General features: G+C 41.6%; 2 protein-coding genes across 4 annotated transcripts in view; one reads left to right on the forward strand and one right to left on the reverse strand.

Moving 5' to 3' along the window:
• The window catches only part of LOC132379644 (phospholipid phosphatase 4-like), a 296,084-nt gene that overhangs the window by 251,233 nt on the left and 21,488 nt on the right, over positions 1-23,363 (forward strand). The window contains exon 6 of the mRNA XM_059947813.1: positions 20,197-20,367. Coding sequence (XP_059803796.1) covers positions 20,197-20,367 — 171 coding nt within the window. The remainder of the gene's footprint in view (positions 1-20,196; positions 20,368-23,363) is intronic.
• Positions 13,551-16,665, reverse strand: LOC132379792 (uncharacterized). Of its 3 annotated transcripts, XR_009507537.1 has the most exons (3): positions 16,428-16,665; positions 13,988-16,149; positions 13,695-13,709 (listed from the first exon to the last, which is right to left on the reverse strand). XR_009507537.1 is itself a non-coding variant. In XM_059948075.1 (2 exons), the coding sequence occupies exon 2, from the start codon at positions 15,980-15,982 to the stop codon at positions 14,312-14,314; it is 1,671 nt and encodes a 556-aa protein (XP_059804058.1). In that variant the 5' UTR covers positions 15,983-16,149; positions 16,428-16,665; the 3' UTR covers positions 13,551-14,311. The 3 variants fall into 3 exon arrangements, 2 of the variants coding, with proteins under 2 accessions (XP_059804058.1, XP_059804059.1); XM_059948075.1 differs by having other exon boundaries at positions 13,551-16,149; XM_059948076.1 differs by lacking the exon at positions 16,428-16,665 and adding an exon at positions 16,279-16,295 and having other exon boundaries at positions 13,551-16,149.

The raw sequence follows: 23,363 nt of genomic DNA on the forward strand, positions 1-23,363 counted from the left end.
TATGCAGAAACCTGAAGGAAAGATAAAAACCTTCAGTGTCTAGGGACATAGGCAGCTGGAAATAACTACAGAAAATACTTGGCGTTTGCAGAATATCAATTATCCAGAAGAAACCAACCAGCAAGAAAATGTTTAGAACTTATGATCCATTTAATATTGGTGATAAAGTGATGAAGGGGATATCACTTTGATTAGAGGTCATTAGTGGAGTGTTGAGCTACAAAGTGACTTTGCTGGCATCAGATCACACTGCCCTTGATTCAGGCATGAATTGCCTACTTTAAGTAAGCATTCAGTTTCTATATAGAAGCATTTTCACCCCAAGTGTTTTGCCCATCAGGTACGGTGCCTGTAAAACGTATTCACCCCCCTCCCCCCTTGGAAGTTTTCATGTTAAATTGTTTTACAACATTGAATGAGTGGATTTACTTTGGTTTTTTTTACACTGATCAACAGAAAAGACTCTTTCATGTCAAAGTGAAAGCAAATTTCTACAAATTAGTCAAAATTGATTACAATTATTAAACACAAGATAATTGATTGCATAATTAGTCACCCCGTTCAAGCCTTTGGCAGCAATTACAGCCTTGAGTCTGTGTGGATAGGTCTCTATTAGCTTTGCACATCTGGACACTATAATTTTTCCCCATTCTTCTTTACAAAACTGTTCAAGCTCTGTCAGGTTGCATAGGGATCATGTGTGAACAGCTCTTTTCAAGTCCAGTCACAAATTCTCAATTGGATTGAGATCTGTACTCTGACTTAGCCACTCCAGGACATTAACTTTGTTGTTTTTAAGCCATTCCTATGTAGCTTTGGCTTTATGCTTGGGGTCATTTTCTCACTGGAAAACAAATCTTCTCCTCAGTCACAGTTCTCTTGCAGACTGCATCAGGTTTTTCTCCAGAATTTCCCTGTATTTTGCTGCATTCATTTCACCCTCTACCTTCACAAGCCTTCCAGGGCCTGCTGCAGTGAAGCATCCCCACAGCATGATGCAGCCACAACCATTTTCACGGTAGGGATGGTGTGTTTTTGATGATGTGCAGTTTGGCTTACACCAAAGATATCATTTTGTCTGATGGCCAAAAAGCTCCATTTTGGTTTCATCAGATAATAAAACCTTCTTCCAGCTGACTTCAGAGTCTCCCACATGCCTTCTGGCAAACTCTAGCCAAGATTTCATTTTTTTTTCCAACAGTGGCTTCCTCTGTGCTACTCTCCCATAAAGCTGCGACTGGTGAATCACCTGAGCAACAGTTATTGTATGTGCAGTCTCTCCCATCTCAGCCACTGAAGCACGTAACTTCTCCAAAGTTGTCATAGGCCTCTTGGTGGCCTCCCTCAGTTGTCCGGTTCTTGCATGGTCACTCAGTTTTTGAGGATGGCCGGCTCTGGGCAGATATACAGCTGTGCCATATTCTTTACATTTCTTGATGATTGACTTAACTGTATTCCAAGAGTTATTCAGTGACTTGGAAATTTTTTTGTATCCATCTCCTGACACGTGCTTTTCAATAACCTTTTCTTGGAGTTGCTTGGAGTGTTCTTTTGTTTTCATGGTGTAGTTTTTGCCACTGACTCACCAGCTGTTGGACCTTCTTCTTCTTCTGAATTTTAATGGCGGTTGGCAGTCCAACTTAAAGGTGCATTACCACCACCAACTAGACTGGAGTGTGCTATAGAGAGCTGGGAAATAAAACCCTTACTGGTTCTTTACCAACTGAAAACTAATTTACCCCAAAAGCCCTATAAATCATGTAAAACAATATTGTGAATTAAATTAAAGTCTTAAATTAGTGAAGTTTTTAAATGAAAACTGTCAACCCCCAAAGCTAGTAGTGCAGCCTGTATTTGCTTTCTTTCAACCTTGTATGCTTTACATTGTAAAAGAATGTGTTCCAACTGTTCCATAATGATGCCGACGCCTACACATCCCACATTGGATATTTTCCAACAGGATACAAGGAATAATTAAGCAGAGTATGCCCAATTCTAAGTCAAGTCAATACAGCTCCTTACCTTTTTGTCTTACCCCCTTCTCCCATCAACCCAGCAGTTCTACGTATTCTGTAAAGGTGTCTCCCTTTACGCCCATTATCCCACAGATCTTGCCATAGTCCTCTAATCCTTAGCCCCACCAACTCCTTAGTCTCTGACTTGCTAAGTAGAAAGTCGATATCCACAGATGAACATTTAACAGCTTTTTTGGCCAAACAATCAACCCACTCATTCTTCTCAACACCTCCATGTGCAGGGATCAATAAGGAGAAGGTATGTAGACCAATACTTTCATTGTGAAATTAAGTTTGAAGGACTCCCAGCAGTAAATCACACCTACTGTTGGAACAGCCTGTTTTAAGACTAGTCAAAACTGAAAAAGAATCTGAACAATGAAAGTGATGCATAGTTTGAACTTCTCCCCCTTGATAAAGGGGAAGTCTGATTCCTTCTGCTCAGAATTCCAGCAATTGTCACACTTCAATTTAAAGACGATCATAGCCCCATCATCATCAGCATCCTCGAGGTGGGGTTGAAGCGCAGAGCAGTGTTTTCTGAGTTGTTCCCAAGGCCCAATGAGAATCTGTTGGCACCATCTGAAATCTTTCCTTTAATCCAGAGTGTCTCCAACCTACATTCCAACGTTGTGAATTTCAAACTGCTTTTCATATGGGAAAAAAAGCATATGATGTAACTATTTATTTTATTAATAAAAACTTGAACATAATAAACAAAACCACAACAAATACCTACATAAACAGAGGGCTTTGGACCAGCAGTTGGACCTTCCAGATACAGGTGTATTTTTTACTACAACCAATTGAAACACCTTGACTGTATACAGGTCTCAAGAAACAGATCTCCATTTAGCTAATCATGTGACTTTTAAAACCAGTTGACTGCACCAGAGATGATTTGGTGTGTCATATTAAAGAGGGTGAATACTTATGCAATAAATTATTTTGCATTTTATATTTGTAATTAATTTAGATCACTTTGCAGAGATTTTCACTTTGACATGTAAGAGTTGTTTACTGTTGATCAGTGTCAAAAAAAGCCAAATTAAATCCACTGTGATTCAATGTAAAATTATAAAACATGAAATCTCCCAAGGCAGGTGAACACTTTTTTATAGACACTGTAGGTGTGAGTGCTGCAGGTACCACTTTGTGTAAACACTCTCTGAACAAACAACAGCTGCTCACAATTCCGTTTCTTACCATTTGTACTTTCCTAAGTTTTGTTGATTCATTGTCACAAACTGTTAATTTATTGTTCTCTTCACAAATCTGAAAAAGTGTTAACTGTTCACTAATTCCATTCTAAATGCTGCAGAGGCAGAGAGAAGACCGGAATATCAATAACCACAACATTGGTTCATTACCACTTGTATTTAACAGAATATTTGCTTACAGGGTTGACTGCTCCAAAATGGAAAACCAGGAGTGCACTTCTCCTGGTGAAATACTGCTTTCAGCACATCTGATCAAAAGTCTGTGAGAGCACAATTTAACAGCTTCCACTCCGTCGCCTTTTTACCGGATTGTTTTCTACTTCCAATTGACTATATAGATCTGTCTACATTATGAACTATTGATTAACAGGCAGGGACAGCTGCCTGTATTTCACAGTTTTAGGAACATTGAAACAGGCTTTGATAATTGAATTCTGCACCCAAATAATATGAGTTCCAATTTTCATATTATTCAAAAAATATTGCACGTGTGGACATGTTCTGTTTTTCATCAAGTCTTCTCTTTCAATCTCTCTTTTGAGAGTCTGAAATGAGAGGAAAGCCGTAGTAATTTAAAAGAGGCAGAAGCTCAGTTTTTGAAGTATGTGGAATTCGACTAAATGATGTCTTAATGCTCAAGATTCACATCCTACTTCGTACTCCTGCTGCATAGACTTAAATAATTTTTAGTTTGAGAAGATTTTTCCCTGAATGTTCTCCAATAATTTTAATTAGATTTTTCTCCTACAAATTTGTAACTGAGATATCTCACACTCCACAATCAACCATTTAATGTTTGTTCTTGATTAAAGAAACGGTGCCAATCAGGCAGCTTGCCCGTACCTGTTATCCACAGCAAAGTTTGACACTCTCCTAAATCACTATTGAATAAGCAAGCAAGGTGAATGACAATTAGCTTTATTTGTCACGGCTCAAGTCAGGCGCACTGGTTGATTGGCGAGGCTGATGGCTGAGGAGCTGTGTGGCGTCAGTAATGGCGAGGACTAAACCTCCTTCCGCAGGCATGCCTGGTGCAGCTGTCAAGCAGAGAGGTGTGGTGTGCTGTCCATCCTACTCGGGGGCCAGCCCTCCCTGTCGGTACTGCTCTCCAGTATTCGCTCAGTGGAAGTCAAGCTGATTTGCATGCATGCTTGCATTCGTCCGTGGACTGCTGAGAACTGCTTGTTCTTGCTGACAATGTCCGTGCACCGTCAATTTACAGGATAAGTCACACAAGAACTTGGGCTATATATATTTTTTGTGTGACTGTATGTTTACTACTATCTTATATGTGCTTCATGCTGTGTATGACTGTTAGTCCTGTGTTTTGCACCTCAGACCTAGAGGAATGCTGTTTCAATTGGCTGTATTCATGTATGGTTGAAAGACAATTAAACTTGTACACAAATGCATTGAAACAGCAAAATATACAGTGAAATGCGCCATTTGCGTCAATGACGGACACAGTCCGAGGAAATGCTAGAAAAAGACCAGAAGTATCACTATGATTCCAGCACTAACATAGTATCTCCAGAACTTACTAGCCCTAATCCATATACTCTTGGAATGTGGGAGGAAACCCAAAGGAAGCCCAAGTGATCACAGGGAGAACGTGCAGACTCATTACAGACAGCAGCAGAAATTCAAACTGGTTCGCTGGTGCTGTAAAGTGCTACACTAACCACGATGCTACCGTGCCCTTATAACAGGAAGTATAACTCCAAGAGGCAAGGCATGGTATCAGTTCGTCATTTCTTACCTCCTTTTACTTTTCCATTCAGTATAATAACACAACACATGTGAGTCTATAGGAGAGTGTGAATTCAGCCAGAAGATTGTGAGATTTATAAACAAATCTACAACTGTCTCTTTGGAAAATACAGGCACAAGGAATTTGTCCTTCTATGTTCTGACATTTACTAAATTTTGGTAAAAATGAACACTGTGCCGAACTGAAATATACCTTTTGATTTTGTATTTTATATTCTGTGTTTGCTCATGTTTTTTTTGTTGCCAGTTGTGTGAATTTCTTTTGCACATGGGGGAGGAGTGGAGATTCGATTTTCCTTTAAACAGGTTACTTTGTTTCGTGGCTGTCTGAGAGGAAGACGAACCTCAGAGTTGTATATTGCATACATACCTCGATAATAAACATACTTTGAGTCTTTGAAAATGTGGACGCAAGTCTAAAAATGGACAGCCCGGGGCATATGTTCCCCTCTCTCTGTGCCTCGACAGCACCCCAAGTTAAATCCTAAGGATGCCTGGCACATTTGAGGTCTGTTGGTGTGGTCAGCCTGGATAAGGCAGAGAGATTGTGCCCTCTGGGCAGTGCAGTAAAAACCACGTCACAAATCTTATCATGATTTTAACCCAGCCAAGGCAGAGGGGCAGAATTATGCCATTCGGCCCATCAAGTCTTTGCCACCATCGTGGCTGATATGATGAAGGCGTTGGTTTAAAGCTGGCAAGCAGCTAAGCTTGAATCTAGGAACCATTAAAGCTACTCGCTCCAGGCAACCAAGAACCATATAAATATATAAACCGCCACAATGAATTCAATTATTCAGACCACAATGCCAATTTAACTCTGAGATGCATAAATTGTGCACAGTCCTGAATTCAACAGCAAACTGTAGCAGCCTTCAGGATCAAGACTGAACAAGGTCAATGTAAGAACCTTCCTTCCATGTACAGTGGGTCTCTGGAGTTGGTTATAATACGTATTTGAATTAATGGCTTAATTGATCCTCCCTGCGTTGGTCCCACAGCTCTCATTATCCTAGCTGAGATCTATTGCCTAGAAAGAAATTCAATTGCAAAATGCTGTTTCTTTGAGTGTTACACAATTAAAAATTGACAATCTGGAATGAAATGTGATACAAGCTATTGCTGCAGAAATTTTGTTGGGGACTTTAGGGTTGTGAGCCACCCTTGCATGATGGTCATGATATCAGCATCAGTCATGCATATGATGACGGTGGAGAAGATTCGATGGGCCAAATGGCCCGATTATGCTCCTTTGTCTTATGTAATTTCCTGTGCAGCAGTTCTTTTGGAGTATTGCAGAAGAACTTGAATGAAGTTGTCCTGGGGAATAATCATCACTAGACAATCCTGGGGCAACCACGTTTATTTAACTCAGTGCTAGACTAGCACCCTTGGAAGATAAATTCCTTAGTTACTTTGCTTTACAGCATGACCTGTGTCCTCTTGCTCTCTCTCCCCTACCCAACTAATAGTCCCAAACTAACCCAATGAAGACCAATTTGGAAAAGTAATTTTGTTTTCCCCTGGCAATAGCTATCAACATTATAAAATTTATTTTCTCATTCATTTGGCTCTCAGACTGTCCAAACTACAGATATAAATAGATGATCAATCCTGTTTTTTAATGCATGTATCAGTATTGTAACAGTGATAGATTGGTGGTAACCTAAAAGACGGTAATGATTTAATGTGCATATGTTGTTATGGATTTTAGTTTCCTTAGATAATGACTGATTCTCCATAAGCTTTTTAAATTATATTGTCTACAAGCTTTTAGTGGAGTCTACAGTTGGGCCCATAAATCTCCACACTCCTCCACATTTTACAGGAGGAATAGGATTGTGCTTCCTGTCCAATGAGAAAAGCTTTGGCCTCCAGCTTTATATTTTGAAATTTAATTTTCCCAATTAATGTGTTCAGTAGGCCTTTTATTTCACACCACCTCATCCGGGGATAATAGATACCCAGAACGTTGGAATTCCTTGGTGTTCAGAGATGCAGAGCTTTAGAAGGCAGACAAGAGTGGCAGGAAGTCCCTGGCAACCAACGGTGACATTTTGCAGACAGCTCATAAAGCTACTAGATACTCTAATGGATATAATTCTTCTTCTGAACTGTGATCGCTGCAGTCTGTAGCCTGTAATTTCCCTTTTAAGGATGTACTTTTGAACTGACATGATCTGGCACTTTTGCGAACTCCTGGGCGATTCAGTAAATTAGACTCGAGAGTGCAGGTACGGCCAGGGCTGCCTCAATTACTCTGCACTGATGAAACCATCGAGGAAGATTAAAATCATCAAGAGTGAGAGCAGAAAACGAACAGGTGTTCAGCATCGTCTGCCTGCGTTTAACCGGTCTCCCTCTCTTCTTGTGACTACTGTCAGGCGGCAGATGCAGGAGTCTTGGGCCCATACCACCAGGTTCGGAAGCAGTCGTTACCTGGCAGCCATCGGATTCCCGGACAAGCTTCACTCGCCTCAGCGTTGAACATGCTCTGCAGCTGTGGACTCACTTTTGGCGACTCTGCAGCTCATGTTCCATGCGTTTTTGTTCAAGATCTTTGTCCTCTTTTGCAAATTGGATAGGTGGCGGTCTTGCGTGTGTGTGTGTGTGTGTGTGTGTGTGTTTTTTTAGTGAATCCTATTGTTTTTGACCGTACTCCCCATGGATTAACCCGACAGTGTTGCCCTTTACACCTGTGACAAGCATGACTGTCAAAAATACTGCGATATAAACACCCAACATCATTAGAGAGGCTTATGGCTTTATCGTGTGTGTGTGTGTTTTTAGTGAATCCTATTGTGTTTTTTTGATTTATGGCTGCCTGTAAGAAGATAAGTTAAAAGGTTGTATATGGTACACATAGTTTGATAATAAATTTGAACTTTGAACTTTGACCGTACTCCCCATGGATTAACCCGACAGTGTTGCCCTTTATGCCTGTGACAAGCATGACTGTCAAAAATACTGCAATATAAACACCCCACATCATTAGAGAGGCTTATGGCTTTATTGTTGATATCTAAAAATCCTGTGGCAAATTGGCATTAGTGTAACTAATCTGAGAGGCCTCTGCTTAGAAGTGAAGCAGGACTATACTTGATTCATCGGCGTTGTATTACTTCAGTTCCATTCTTCCTTTGTGTCATAACATAGAATCAATGCAGCACGGAAAGCTCGTCTCCACCTGCTCCTAACAAGCAATCCTATTGGATCTGTTCCTCTGTCTCTCGCCATGGCCCAGCAAATGCTTATTCAGGCCCCTTTGGAGGGCAGTGATTCACTCTGCCTCCATTACCCTTATGCATTATTTATGCAGTGTGTACTGATTACCAGTGTATGTTCAATGCAAACCACATTCTGAGTTAAATAAAAGCATTTATTAATATTAATTAGGGCAGCATAGTTAGTGTAATGCTATTACAGAACCAACAACCTAGGTCCATTTCTGCCGCTGATCTCCCCATCATCGTGTGGGTTGCTTCCGCGTGTTCTGATTGTCGTCTACATTCCAAAGATGTACGGGTTAGATAAATTGGTCACCCGAGGAGTACCGGCTCGTTGTGCTGGAGGGGCTTGTTACCATGCTAGATCCCTAAATAAATAAAAATTTGGAAAATACCCCTTGTATCAGGGGTTCCCAACTTTTTTTATGCCACGGATCCTTACCGTTAACTGACAAGTCCATGGACCCCAAAATGGGAAACCCTGCTTTATATATTTTGTAAAGAAAACCTTTTCTAGCTCTTGTAAATTGCGATTCCATTAGTTCACTAATGGAATGCGTTGCCCTGTTTAAACCAGTCATAACTTTGTATTTCTCTATCAAATCTCCCCTCTCACTTCCATTTCCCATGGGTAACAATTGGAGCTTCTTCATTCTAATACTCTAACTGAGGTTCTTTACACTTTCAAAGAGACATAGTGTAAATAATCCAGTGTGCTGCTGCTTAATCTGCCTGTTCATCCTCACTAACTCCCCGTTCCCAGATTCTATGAGGCATTTTACAAGTACGTACGGGAATACCGGAAAACAGTTGTTCAGACCATATCTGAGATTGTTGGAGTAAAGGTGCCTCACCAAGCAAAAATGTGTGTACTAGGTATTTATCCAAAAAACTTTACTGTTAGTTCAAAACAGTTAACTTTAATTGACTTTGGACTCCTGCGGACCAGGAGGATGATAGCTTTATCTTGGAGAAAAATGGATATACCTTCTCATGCATGTATGGGTGAAGGAGATGCCATCTTGTATTGTATTGGAGAGACTGACTTACATAACCAGGGGAAGGGCAGGAGAATTTGAAAATGTGTGGAAACTTTTATTGAGTTTCTTGGACATCAAGGTGCAGTCATTTTGGAATAGCTGTGTGTTGTTGAGTGCTTCTACAGTTTTTTTCTGATGTGTTTTTATTTTATTTCTTTGTTAAATATGTGAAGTACGTGAAATGTTATATTTCTTTTACTTTGATGATCATGGTTTACTATTTAGTTTAATTATTATTATTGTTTATTTGTATATGTGAAATATATGTAAAAGTCAATAAAAATATTGTTTAAAAAACACCCCGTTCCCAGATTCTATGAGGCATTTTACAAGTACGTACGGGAAGATTTGTTTTGTCACACTGACCGGCAGTGTTATTACTAATCTGTGTATTGTCACCTCGAGATGGTATCCTAGATCCAGAACACTATTTGATTAACATTCACCTCTCCACTGGGAAAGCAGGTATTGATTTGAAGCCAACACAATTTCTTAATTCATGCTGATAGGCCCATAGTAATTTACTTTAGCTTTGTAATTAAAGTAATGCCGGTCCAAGAAGCTTCCCACAGATCTATCACGTGCACAAGCAGCATGAACCAGCTTGTGACTGATCCTATCTAATGTCCACATTGTCCCCTTGAACCTTTCCCATCTCCATATCTACCTGCTGTGGCCATGCAGATCAAAACCAATGGAGTCACTTTCAAGGACACTTCATCCCATGTGTTCAATGTTTATTGCTTATTTATTTACAATTATTAAAGTTCAAAGTACACTTATGATCAAAGTACATATATGTCACCATATACAGTCCTGAGATCTATTTTCTTGTATGCATAATCAATGAATCAGTAATAAAATAATAACCAAAATAGAATTGATGAAAGACCGTACCAACCAACGTGTAAAAGACTGTGCAAACACAAATAGAAAAATAATAGTAATAAATAAATAAGCAATAAATATCAAGAACATGAGATGAAAAGTCCTTGAACTTGAGTCCATAGTTTGTGGAAACAGCTCATTGATGGGGCAAGTGAAGTTGTCCTCTTTGGTTCCAGAGCCTGATGGTTGAGGAGTAGTAACTGTTCCTGAACCTGGTGTTGTGAGTCCTGAGTCTTCTGTACCTCCCTTCTGATGGCAACATCGAGAAGAGAGCATGTGCTGGGTGGTGGGGGTCCCTGAAGATGGATTCAAGATTCAAGTACATTTATAATCAAAGAATGTATAAATTATACAACCTTGAGAATTGCTTGCTCACAGGTGGCCACAAAGCAAGAAACCTGAAAGAACCCAATAAGAGAAAAAAAAGAATAAAAACTGAAACGAAAGACCAACTCTTGTTGTGCAAGAGTAAGAAAAAAATACAAATCATGTGAACAATGACAGTCTGAAACAAAACTGAGTCCTCAGATCCAAACCGTGTAGTAGCCCGGAGCAGGCCCAAAGCCTCACTTATCAGTTCATCATATTAGTGTGCATGGAGCACAGCAGTCAGGGCAGTCTTCATAGGTTCTGTACCAGGGAGATGACCATCATGGAGAACGAGTGGAATCGGCTCTTGGCCTAGTCTATCTGGGCCAGTGTTTAAATTGACTGAACAATGGAACAGCGAAAGTCTCCGCGCCTTGGAGAAAGGAGTGAAGATCGCAGAGTGCAAGCAAAATCAACTCTCGCCTCCAATCTGGGCTGGTGTTAAAATTGTTTATACAGCGTATCATAAACTCACACTCGAACCCGGATACTGCAAATGTCTTTGGGCATAGACCACACCACCCAGTGAGTCGTTCCGGGCCCAGATTTGGTCGCTGTGCACAAAGCTGCTATCAAGTTCCTCAGATCAGCTCGATGCCCAGAGTGATCCAACCTCTCCCCTGGGCTGATTGCACGGGCATTGAATTTTCTCCGCCTGTGCCCTGACTTCTCTTGGCACCCAAAGCAATCCAGCCCTGCTCCTGGACCAGCTCTAAAGATGCTGCTTTCCTGCAACAATACTCCATGTGGATGTACTCAATGGTAGGGAGGGCTTTACCCATGATGGTCCGGGCTGATTCCATTATATTTTGTAGGATTTTCTGGTCAGGGGTATTGGTGTTTCCATTATTATTATTTTTTAAATTTTTGTATTTTACACAGTTTGTTATCTTTGGTACATTGGCTCTTTATCCATCTTGTTGGGTGCCGTCTTTCATCGATTCTATTTTGTTCCTTTGTATTGACTGTGAATGCCCACAAGAAAATGAATCTCAGGGTTGGAAATGGTGACATATATGTACTTTGAACATCTGACCGTCAAAGCAGCTCAGCAGAGCATAGCCAGTCATGAGCTGCAGCTAGGCCTCAGCTGGTGGATCCCGAGGATCAACTCCTGGCTACAGGTAAAGGCCTCCCGTCAGCCTGCTGCAGCCAGAGCAGGTCTGAAGTACAGTATTCAGTATTCAAAAACATTTAAAAATAGCTCAAAGGGATTTCATTCAAAGCAGTAAAATCTTTAAAAATTTCTGCAATAATATTAAACTATGTTAAGAATATCTTAAAATGTCATGAACTAATTAAAAAGCAAACTAAATAAAACATTTATTTTTATTTTATTTAGAGATACAGCACAGAATAGGCCGAGCCACACTGCCCAACAATCCCCTGATTAAACCCTAGCTTAACAGCAGGATGATTTACAATGACTAATTAATGATTAATGTTTTATGTGATTTACATCACAATGTCCCGACAAAAGGAATCTAAGACCAGAAATATTCGACTGCAGGATATTTAAAACATAAAAACTGAAAATGCTGGAAATACTCACCAGGCCAAACAGCAGCTGTGGAGGTAGAAACAAAGCTTCCATCCTTTCCCTTTCTTTTTCAGCATTCTGTAGGGGCAGTTAACTCCTTAACTCCCCGGATCTTCATTCTCCTTTCCCATGTAGCCACAGGAATGCAACGCCAGATATTCCTATGATCTGAGAACCCGAAGAGTCCTTCAGGTGAAGCAGTACTGTAGTCCATGGAACATAACATGTAGGTTCAAGAGCAGGTGCTATCCCTTAACCACCAGCCTCGTAAATGAAAGGGGATATTTACACTCAACTTCACTTGCTCCATCAATGAAATGTTCCTACAACCAATTAGCTCACTTTCAAGGACCCTTCATCTCATTATCTCATGTTCTCGTTATTTATTGCTATTTATTTATATTTGTATTTGCACAGTTTGTTGTCTTCTGCATTCTGGTTGATCTCTCATTGATCCTGTTAAAGTTACTATTCAATAGGTTTGCTGAATATGACCACAAGTAAATGAAGCTGAGTTGTATGTGGTGTACTTTGATACTAACATTTATTTTGAACTTTGAATGTCTCTGCTACCCATTATGCTAATGCAATCTAATGGCATCTGTCTACAGATGATCTATAGCCTTCCTTTCCTTTCCTGTTCATGTGGCTAGTTAAATCCCCCTTTCTTGTACTTCTGTCGTTAGCTGAATTGAATTTGGAGCTTATAAATTAGTCTTCTCTACACTTGAAAACTCAAGAGGAGGTTGGATTAGATCATTCTGCAGCAGTGACCTTCATCTTCAGTTGATTCTGACTTAATTCTCCACCTCACTCCCACTCTGACCCCTCTGCAACGCTCTAGTGAAGCCCAATGTTAGCTTGATAAACTGCACCCATCTAAGCGTGGTGCAGCGCTTGCAGCTCAGCACTGGATTTCAGATGATAACACTTTCAGATAATGTCATTCCTCTTTGTAGCAGAAATGACCGGTCCTGATACAGGGTAATCCACCTGTAATACTGGCTCAGTTTCCCCCCCACCTCAATAGACCTGATCCACTGAGTATTTCTAACATAATCATTTTACTTTAGTTTTCCAGCAACCACTGTTTTCTGTGTAATGCACATTCCCAGCATTGTTTGTGCTGCTTTTCTCCTCTATCCTCAGTCGACAGTCTCTATTATACACTCCTACAGACAGATCAGATAATGCTTTACAGGCTTTAACCTCCAATCCCCACCCCAAAGCTCTAAGATGGCAGCAACAGCCTTTATATTATCTGGATTCTCTAGGCCTTTAATTATCAGATATTCCCTCTGTCCTCTTCACTCCTATCCCTCCCTGCAACTTAAAACACATTCGTTTTCTCTCCTTTCCCATTTTCCAGTTCTGCTGAAGTGTCACTGACTGAAAATATTCATTTTGTCTGCTTTCACTCTCTCTCTCTCTTTCTCTCACTGTCACACACCTCTCCTCTTTCCTCTCATCTCTCTCACTCCTCACTTCTCTCTCACTCCTCTCTCTCTCTCTGTCACGTTCTCCTTCGGGTGTAACGAAACGCCGAATTTAACGTCCGGATAAACCACAGTTAATAAGAACCAGATCGCAGTAAGATTAACCATTTACTGTTCACTCTTCACATTAACATATGGTGAAAACTGTTGATAAAACAATACAAGATTGATACAGTATTTGTTCCTTCCTTAATATCACATTTCAAGTGTAAATACTTGCAAAGGTGACTATAACTACATTACACTAAGGTGCAGTATACAGGGAGAGTTTACCTGCTCCATTGACTACTTTAAATACACTTCCATGCAAACTATCCGCGACTCTTTAACTAACGAAAGCATAAACATTATCTACCGACGTTACCTCTAACAGGATCACTATTAACATCTTAGTTCAATATATCGATTATCTATTAACTTACAGCGTTGCTCTCACTGTGATTTCTCATGCCTGCAAAACTGCTTGTGCTCAGGTGAGCCTCGTGGAAAGCCCCCACCCTCGCGCTGATTTCAAACCGGTGTTTTCCCACAAGACGCGGCGAAACCGGATGTGACGTCATCGCATGCCGATATATTTTACATGCAATGAATATACTTTAAACACTTCTAATTCTAACTAGAAAATACTATTGAATGAATCACTAAGCGAAAATATTATAAACTAAATAACTGTCGTAAAGACAGCACACTCCCCGCTTGACCTTCGTAAGGTCACAATGAGCAGAGTACAAAACTTAGTCTCTTAATCAGTCATTGGGTAGAAGTAGAATAACTTCTGTAACCGGCCCTTGGTAAATTTTCACATCGCCTTGGTCGGTAGTCTTCAATTCGATCTTCCTGACATGTCCATCCCCGCTAGGGAATGTAGCAGTGATTCTGGCCGTTGGCCAGCTGTTGCGGGTGGCTTGCTTGTCCCTGAGCAGGACTAAGTCTTCAACTTGAAGATTCCTTCGGGGTTCTGTCCACTTTTGTCTCTGTTGCAACAAAGGTAGATATTTTTGTCTCCAGCGAGGCCAGAACTGATTTGCCAGAGCCTGGACTTGTCTCCATTGCTTTGTGTACAAATCCTTGTCTGAAAAGTCTCCTGGTGGAGGAGGTGCTCCTGCCTTCTGCGTAAGGAGCGTTGATAGCGAAAGTATAAAGGGGTTTTCTGGGTCAGAAGACACAGGTAGGAATGATTGTGCGTTTATAATGGCTGTGACCTCTGCCATTAGGGTGCACAGTACCTCGTGGGCCAATCGGGTGCGATGCTGTATCTCAGGTTTCCTTTTCCAGGTTTTCCGTAAGGACGTGAACCGTTTGACTGCCTGCTCTTTGTTATCTGGTGAGCGCTGGCGTGGTTCTCTGATTGGCAATGGGGCAACCCCATTATTTGCTTCATCTCTGAAGACCTTGGTGTCTTTGGGTTTTAAAGAAATGGTATCTTGAGCTGATTGTGCAAGTTTGTTTCCGTGCTCGGTTTGAACGAAAACTGACTGACCTAGCGTCTCGTCGGTTACTTTACGCTTGGTAATGTCTTGTTGTGCTTCTTTAGGGTACACCTCAGTGAGGCAGATCTCGGAACAAGAACGGCTTGACTGAGTTTGACCGCAAACTTCTGTACAGTTCGAGCTGACAATTGTTGTCCTGGAGTGAACCTCTCCCTCCCCGCCGTCCTGTTGTGGGGGTGAAGGAGCGTTGTCGGTTCTTTCATTCTTGACTTCATCACGGAGCCGTGAGGGTAAATTTCCTTCCTCGTATGGATGTGATGCAATCGTGACTCTCTGAGGTTCCTCGTAGCTGGGGAAGTTATCGAATACGTATGGAGAGGGGAGACGAGCCTGCCTGTCTATTTGATATTGTACATAGTCGCTTGTGCGTTCCAGTCTGGTCCTTTCTAAAGTAGATCTTGCTTCGGTCAGATCACGCGACCCTTCAGCTTCTTCTATGTACTTTGCTTCCGCCATGGCAGCAGCTTCTTCTCTTTCTAGCTGCAGCACTTGCAACTCTGTCGATATTTTTGCCATTTCCAACTGGGTTTTGGCTTCTCGGGCGGCCGCTTTCCTTTGTCTGGCGGCCTTTTCCTTCTGGATTTCGGCTTCTCTGGCGGCCCTTTCGGCTTCTCTGGCGGCCCTTTCTTTCTGGATTTCGGCTTCTCTGGCGGCCCTTTCTTTCTGGATTTCGGCTTCTCTGGCGGCCCTTTCGGCTTCTCTGGCGGCCCTTTCTTTCTGGATTTCGGCTTCTCTGGCAGCCTTTTCTTTCTGGATTTCGGCTTCTCTGGTGGCCAGTTTCATTTTCAAAACTGCTTCTTGTCTGGCGTAATGCAGTCGCACCTTGGCGGCTTCTGCCTTGGCTCTTGCCTGTGCGGACTTACTTGATGTCGTTCTACTGCCCTTGTCGCTGGGCGCCATCGACTTGATGCTGGATTGAGCTGACATTGCAGCACTTGAAACACCTGATAATGCCGCTTTTTCACTGTCACGTTCTCCTTCGGGTGTAACGAAACGCCGAATTTAACGTCCGGATAAACCACAGTTAATAAGAACCAGATCGCAGTAAGATTAACCATTTACTGTTCACTCTTCACATTAACATATGGTGAAAACTGTTGATAAAACAATACAAGATTGATACAGTATTTGTTCCTTCCTTAATATCACATTTCAAGTGTAAATACTTGCAAAGGTGACTATAACTACATTACACTAAGGTGCAGTATACAGGGAGAGTTTACCTGCTCCATTGACTACTTTAAATACACTTCCATGCAAACTATCCGCGACTCTTTAACTAACGAAAGCATAAACATTATCGACCGTCGTTACCTCTAACAGGATCGGCATTAACATCTTAGTTCAATATATCGATTATCTATTAACTTACAGCGTTGCTCTCACTGTGATTTCTCATGCCTGCAAAACTGCTTCTGCTCAGGTGAGCCTCGTGGAAAGCCCCCACCCTCGCGCTAATTTCAAACCGGTGTTTTCCCACAAGACGCGGCGAAACCGGATGTGACGTCATCGCATGCCGATATATTTTACATGCAATGAATATACTTTAAACACTTCTAATTCTAACTAGAAAATACTATTGAATGAATCACTAAGCGAAAATATTATAAACTAAATAACTGTCGTAAAGACAGCACACTCTCTCTTTATTCCTCTGGAAAATAGATAACTGCTTTGCTTTTCCAGAAATTTCCTGAAAAATGTAATACATTTCCATTTGGCCAATTCCAAGTTTCTGACTTTGAGGTGAACTATATTGCTATACATAATGACACAAATATTGCAAGATTAAGATCCTCTTCCTGTTTTATAAGATACTTCAGTACTGGTCTTCTAGGTTATCCACTGCTGGCTTTGGTCATTAGGGTGTTTGGAGGGTAGTTACTGTATACTCTATTTCTATTCTGGTGAATTTCAGGGGCAGAATTTCCCAAAAGATTGAATACAAAATATTTCTACTTATAGTTTGTGTAAAATGACATTGATGTAAATAAGTAGTCAAACCCAAATCATTCTGTTTTGATGATCCTGCATTGTAAAGTGCAAGGGTATGCCACTAAGAAACAGATTCAATTGGCTGATTCTCCACCTTGTTTCTTGAGCTAGAGTTATGGCAGGAAGCTGAGAGATGTATCCCTAAAGGAAGAAGCCAAAATGAATTGAAGAGATCAAAGTGGCCCCTCCATCAGCTTGTGGTTTCTAATATATTGTGTAGACAGCCTGAGAGACAGCAAACAACGTCTGAAATTAATGCCTTTGTAGCTGATCCCATTTGAACTGGGAACAGTTTTCAAAGGCTGTGTTTCCATTGATGATTGTGAATACATACGGAGATTTAGATGGAGTGTTAATATAGTGCAAGGCCAAGTTCAAAGGCATGATTAGCTCAACATTGAATTCCTGATCTTTACTATTTCCGTCAAATGATGATGAGCAATTTCAAGTTCTTGGGTGTCAATTTGCTGAGGATCGATCCTGGGCCCAAAATATCGATGCAGCTAGAAAGAAGGCGCAGCAGCAGCTATAGTTCATTAGGAGTTTGAGGAGATTCGACGTGTCACCAAAAACACTCAAAAATTTCTACAGATTTGTTGTGGAGAGCTTTTTAACTGGCCAACTCACCATCTGGTATTGGGTGGGAGAATATGGGACAGAAGCAAAATAATCTGCCAGGAGTTGTAAACTGAGTCAGCCCCATCATGGGCACTTGCCTCCGTAGTATCCAGGACATCTTCAAGGAGCCATACCTCAAAAAGGCGGTGTCTATCGTTAAGGACCCCATCACCCAGGACATGCCTTGATCTCATTGTTACAATTAGGAAGGAGGTACAGGAGCTTGAAGGCACACATTTACCTATTCAGGAACAGTTTCTTCCGCTCTGCCATCTGTTTTCTGAATGGACATTGAACCCATGAACACTACCTCACTACCTTCTTATTTTTGCACTACTTATTTTAATATATATACTTACTGAAATTCACGGTTTGTTTTTTTTTCTATTATTATGTATTGGTTGTACTGCTGCCACAAAGTCAACAAATTTCACAACATATGCCGGAGATAGTAAACCTGATTCTGTTTCTGAAAAGCAGATGAAATATTTCACCAAGGTGGTGGAATTAGATTTCCGGAAAGAGTTGTCTGAGTGTCCTGGGTTTGGCAACCTCTGGCAAGCTTAGACTCGTATTAACTGGTTGCTCCAGCGGCAACGGTTATTTTTACATTGGTTATAGGAATGTGAAAATTCATTGTGAGTCCTTAATCGCATTCAACTATCATCTTTCCAAGGGCATTTGTACTGTGGAAGTATTCCCTGGGTGCTGTAGGACTGGGCATTGGAAGCTTCAGGTCCAGTGACAATGATGAGATAGTGAGAGAGTGTTCAGCTTGCAGGGAATTTGTAGGTGCTGACAATCTCATGTCTCAGCTATTATCCTTCTAGGCGCTGAAGGTCATATGCTTGGGATGTACTTAGCTGTGCTGGAATGCTTGAATTTGTTGTACTAATTCTTCCTCTTGGGCCCTTAGCTCCCAGTGGAGTGTAGGCCATTGATGATCTCCTGTCTCTATGGTCCAAAGGCGATGTTTATGTTGGAGTTCATCAATGTTTCTGTAATCCGCTGTACAGGGGATTGGCCCGTACAGCTTTACCAGAGCCCTGTTGGCTGGCCTTGCCCATTTCCACCTCTCACAGTGGGGACATTGAGAGCCTGCTTTATTGTACACGATTCCTGAAATGGTAAAGCAGGAATGAGTGCTTCATTATCTGAGATGTTGCAAACTGAATCAAGAATTGTTCAACTTTCCTCACCTGGCTTTATCTGAGAGAATATATTCTACGTGCCAACGGTATAACCTGGGGCAATGCTATATATCTGAAACAGCTGTGCCTCCAAAAATGTATTCAAATCTCAAAGTAGCTTGGGAAGATCTCCACAAGTTGGATATAATGAGGTAGAATGGTTTATTTCCGTCTGGCATCGAGAATAGGCCTCAGCTAGGAAATCATTGGCAAAATAGATTCGACAGATGCTGGTAATCCAAAGTTACACACACAAAATACTGGAGGAACTCAGCAGGTCAGGCAATATCCATGGAAATAAACAGTCAACAATTCTGGCCAAGCCCCTTCATCAGGACTGGAAAGGAAAGGGGAAGATGCCAGGCTGAAAAGGCAGGGGAAAGACAAGGAGGACAGGCTAGAAGGTGATAGGTGAAGTCAGGTGGGTGTGAAAGGTTGGAGAAGAAGGAATCTGATAAGACAGGAGAGTGGACCATTGGGGAAAGGAAAGGAGGATGGACACTGGGGGGGGGGGGCTGATAAGCAGGTGAGGAATTAAATTAAATAGTAAAACTGGTAAATTAAATTAAAATAGTAAAAATAGTAAATTAAATTAAACAGTAGTGAGGTAGTGTTAATGGGTCAATATCCATTCATAACTTTGATGGCAGAGGGGAAGAAGCTGTTCCTGAATCACCAAGTGTATGTCTTCAGGCTCCTGTATCTCCTTCCTGATGGTAGCAATGAGAAGAGGGCATGACCTGGGTGATGGAGGTCCTTAAAGATAGATGCTGCCTTTTTGAGGCATCACTCCTTGAAGATGTCCTGGATGCTATGGAGGCTAGTGCACATGATAGAACTGACTGAATTCCTCCAGCATTTTGTGTCTGTTGCCTTGGATTTCCAGCATCTGTAGATTTTCTCGTGTTTCTGTCACAACTCTCTGCAGCTTCTTTCGATCATGTGCAATAGACCCCACCCCTCCACCATACCTGATAGTGATAGAGCCATTTGAAATGCTGTCCATGGTACATCTGTAGAAATTTGCGAGTGCCTTTGGTGACATACCAGATCTCCTCAAACTCCTAATGAAATATACCCACTGTCATTCCTTCTTTGAACCTGCATCGAGATGTTGGAAAACCTGACTGCCGGCTTGCCTCACTCTGGCCACACTTTTTCTAGGTAGCATTGACATAGAGAATTTACTTTTACCGAAGCTTGCTCCCCCACCACAACCTTGTCCGAGACTCAATAATGCAGGAGCCCCCGCCACAAAGTGGTTTTTCCATTTTAATTGCACTTTCCTGCTGCAAAGCAGAACTTGCAAGGATTTAAATAAGGTTCTCCTTGTTCCAGTTGCTTTTTCAGGTCTGGGATTCACCACCTTCTACTTAGCTGGGAAGTTACACTGCTTCACCAATATTGGCCAAGGGAAGAGCTGGAGACTGTGTGCTGCCATCCTTCCTCTATACTGTGCAGTGATGATCGCCTTGTCACGGACCTGTGATTACAAGCATCATTGGCAAGGTGAGCTATGCTGCCTTTTAATCTTCCGCTGTTATGATGCTTCATCTTCCCTGGTCTCAGGGACAACAGCATATTAGATTAGTGACTTTACTACACTGCTCTGTTCTGTGTCTTGTAAACATGGTCTTCTTGAAATGCAGTGATTTAATAACATGATTTGTGCATTCTTTCCAGCCCCCATATACACATTCATCTTTTCCTTTCCCGAATCAAACTTAGTTCAGCAAATTAGCTGGTGAAAACACACACAGTCAATATTATTTGTTCCTCATTATTCACATGATAAATTGAACTTGCTTTAAAAGAGACTAGTTCTGACCTTTCCAGAGGAAAGTCCATTGATCACCCATTGCTGAGCAGCGAAGCACACATTCTGACAATTCCATTACAAGAGGGGATCAGTTTGTTTAGTTCTGCCTTGTGCCAGTGAAGGATCGATGAGAACTTGCAGTGGTTTGCAGCAATGGGGAGAAAAGAGGAATAACACAAAGTCTATGAATTCTCAAGAGGACTGGTTACTTTAGAATTTATCAGAAGTTTCATCTCCTGAAGTAAAATGGCAGCAAGTTCCCTTACTGATCCATCCAGAATTCCTCTCGATAAAAAAAATACATATACTATCCAAGAATATATAAAGTATTCAACATAGAAACATAGAAAACCTGCAGCACAATACAGGCCCTTTGGCCCACAATGCTGTGCTGAACATGTAATTACTTAGAAATTACCTAGGGTTACCCATAGCCTTCTATTTTTCTAAGTTGCATGTACCTGTTCAGGAGTCTCTTAAAAGACCCTATCGTATCCACCTCCACCACCTTCGCCAGCAGCCCATTTCATGCACTCACCACTCTCTGCATGAAAAACTTACCCCTGACATCTCCTCTGTACCTACTTCCAAGCACCTTAAAACTGTGCCCTCTCATGCTAGCCATTTTAGCCCTGGGAAAAAGCCCCTGACTATCCACATGATCAATGTCTCTCATCATCTTATACACCTCTATCAGGTCACCTCTCATCCTCCGTTTCTCCAAGGAGAAAAGGCCAAGTTCACTCAACCTATTCTCATAAGGCATGCTCCCCAATCCAGGCAACATCCTTGTAAATCTCCTTTGCACCCTTTCTATAGTTTCCACATCTTTACTGAAGTGAGGTAACTAGAACTGAGCACAGTACTCCAAGTGGGGTCTGACCAGGGTCAAATATAGCTGTAATATTACCTCTCGGCTCTTAAACTCAATCCCACAGCTGATGAAGGCCAATGCACTGTATGCCTACTTAACCACAAAGTCAACCTGTGCAGCAGCTTTCAGTGTTCTATGGACTCAGACCCCAAGATCCCTCTGACCCTCCACACTGCCAAGAGTCTTACCATTGATAGTATATTCTGCCATCATATTTGACCTACCAAAATGAACCACCTCACACTTATCTGGGTAAACTCAGTCTGAGTCCAGCTGAGACTTTTCAGCCCAGTTTTGCATCCTATCAATGTCCCACTGTAACCTCGGACAGCCCTCCACACTATCCACAATACCCCCAACCTTTGTATCATCAGCAAATTTAAAACCCATCCCTTCAGTTCCTCATCCAGGTCATTTATAAAAATCACAAAGAGAATCCCAGAGCAGAACCTTGAGACACACTGTAGGTCACTGACCTCCATGTAGAATATGACCCATCTACAACCACTCTTTGTCTTCTGTGAGCAAGCCAATTCTGGATCCACAAAGTAAGGTCCCCTTGGATCCCATGCCTCCTTACTTTTTCAATAAGCCTTGCATGGGTTACTTAATCAAATGCCTTGCCGAAATTCATATACAATACATCTATTACTCTAACTTCATCAACATGTTTAGTCACATCCCCAAAAAATTCTATTAGGCTTGTATGGCATGACTTGCCTTTGACAAAGCCATGATGACTATTCCTAATCATATTATTCCTCTCCAAAGGTTCATAAATCTTGCCTCTCAGTTTCTTTTTCAGCAACTTTCCAACCACTGAAGTAACACACTGGGGTCTAAAATTTCTTCGGCTATCTCTATTCTCTTTCTTGAATAAGGGAACACCATCTGCAACTCTCCAACCCTCCGGAATCTCTCCCGTCCCCATTGATGATGCAAAAGTCATTGCCAGAGGCTCAGCAATCTTCTCCCTTGCCTCCCACAGTAGCTTGGGGAACATCTCATCCGGTCCCAGAGACTTATCCAACTTGATGCTTTCTAAAAGCTCCAGCACATCCTCTTTCTTAATGTCTATATGCTCAAGCTTTTCAATCTGCTGTAAGTCATCCCTACAATCACCAAGATTCTTTCCTGTAGTGAATACTGATGCCAAGTATCCCTGCTATCTCCTCTGGTCCCATAAACGCTTTTCCACTGTCACACTTGATTGGTCCTTGAGATTCTTGAGATTCATCTGCTTACAGCCAGCCACAAGGCAAGAAACCCAAAAGAACCCAACTGAAAAAAAAAGTCCAACCCCAAAGTGAAGAGAAGGAGAAAAAAATACAAATCATGTAAACAATAAAGGCAAGCATCAACATTCCAAACCAAGTTGAGTCCATAGACCCAGAGCAGCCAAAGGAGGCCCAGAACCTCATTCTCATTCTCACCTTATTGAACATCAGTAAGCTGTCACTCAACTTCAACAGTTCCATCTTAGATCAATTCCTTAGTTATTGTTCTCACATTGGTGAGAACATGTTCTGGATAAAATTGAAATAGCTGGAAGAATTATGGAGATGCATAGTGTTAGAATTAAATCTCTAGTATTGCAGCCTGATCTGTGTTGATAGAGGGTGGTAGGGTGGAGATACATCTCTACCGGAGGAGATGTAAGACATTCCTTCCCCCACTAGCCTGCAGGTCACCCTTAGACAAGGTGTAACACCTGCTTAGCCAACACCCCCCCCCCCCCAATCAAAGTCACATGAAGCCATGGGAGCAGGTGGTGGATGGTCGTATGAACAGCTGGTGCATATCACGAGATCA

Source organism: Hypanus sabinus, chromosome 22 (genome assembly GCF_030144855.1).
Source record: "Hypanus sabinus isolate sHypSab1 chromosome 22, sHypSab1.hap1, whole genome shotgun sequence".
Taxonomy (NCBI): Eukaryota; Metazoa; Chordata; class Chondrichthyes; order Myliobatiformes; family Dasyatidae; genus Hypanus; species Hypanus sabinus.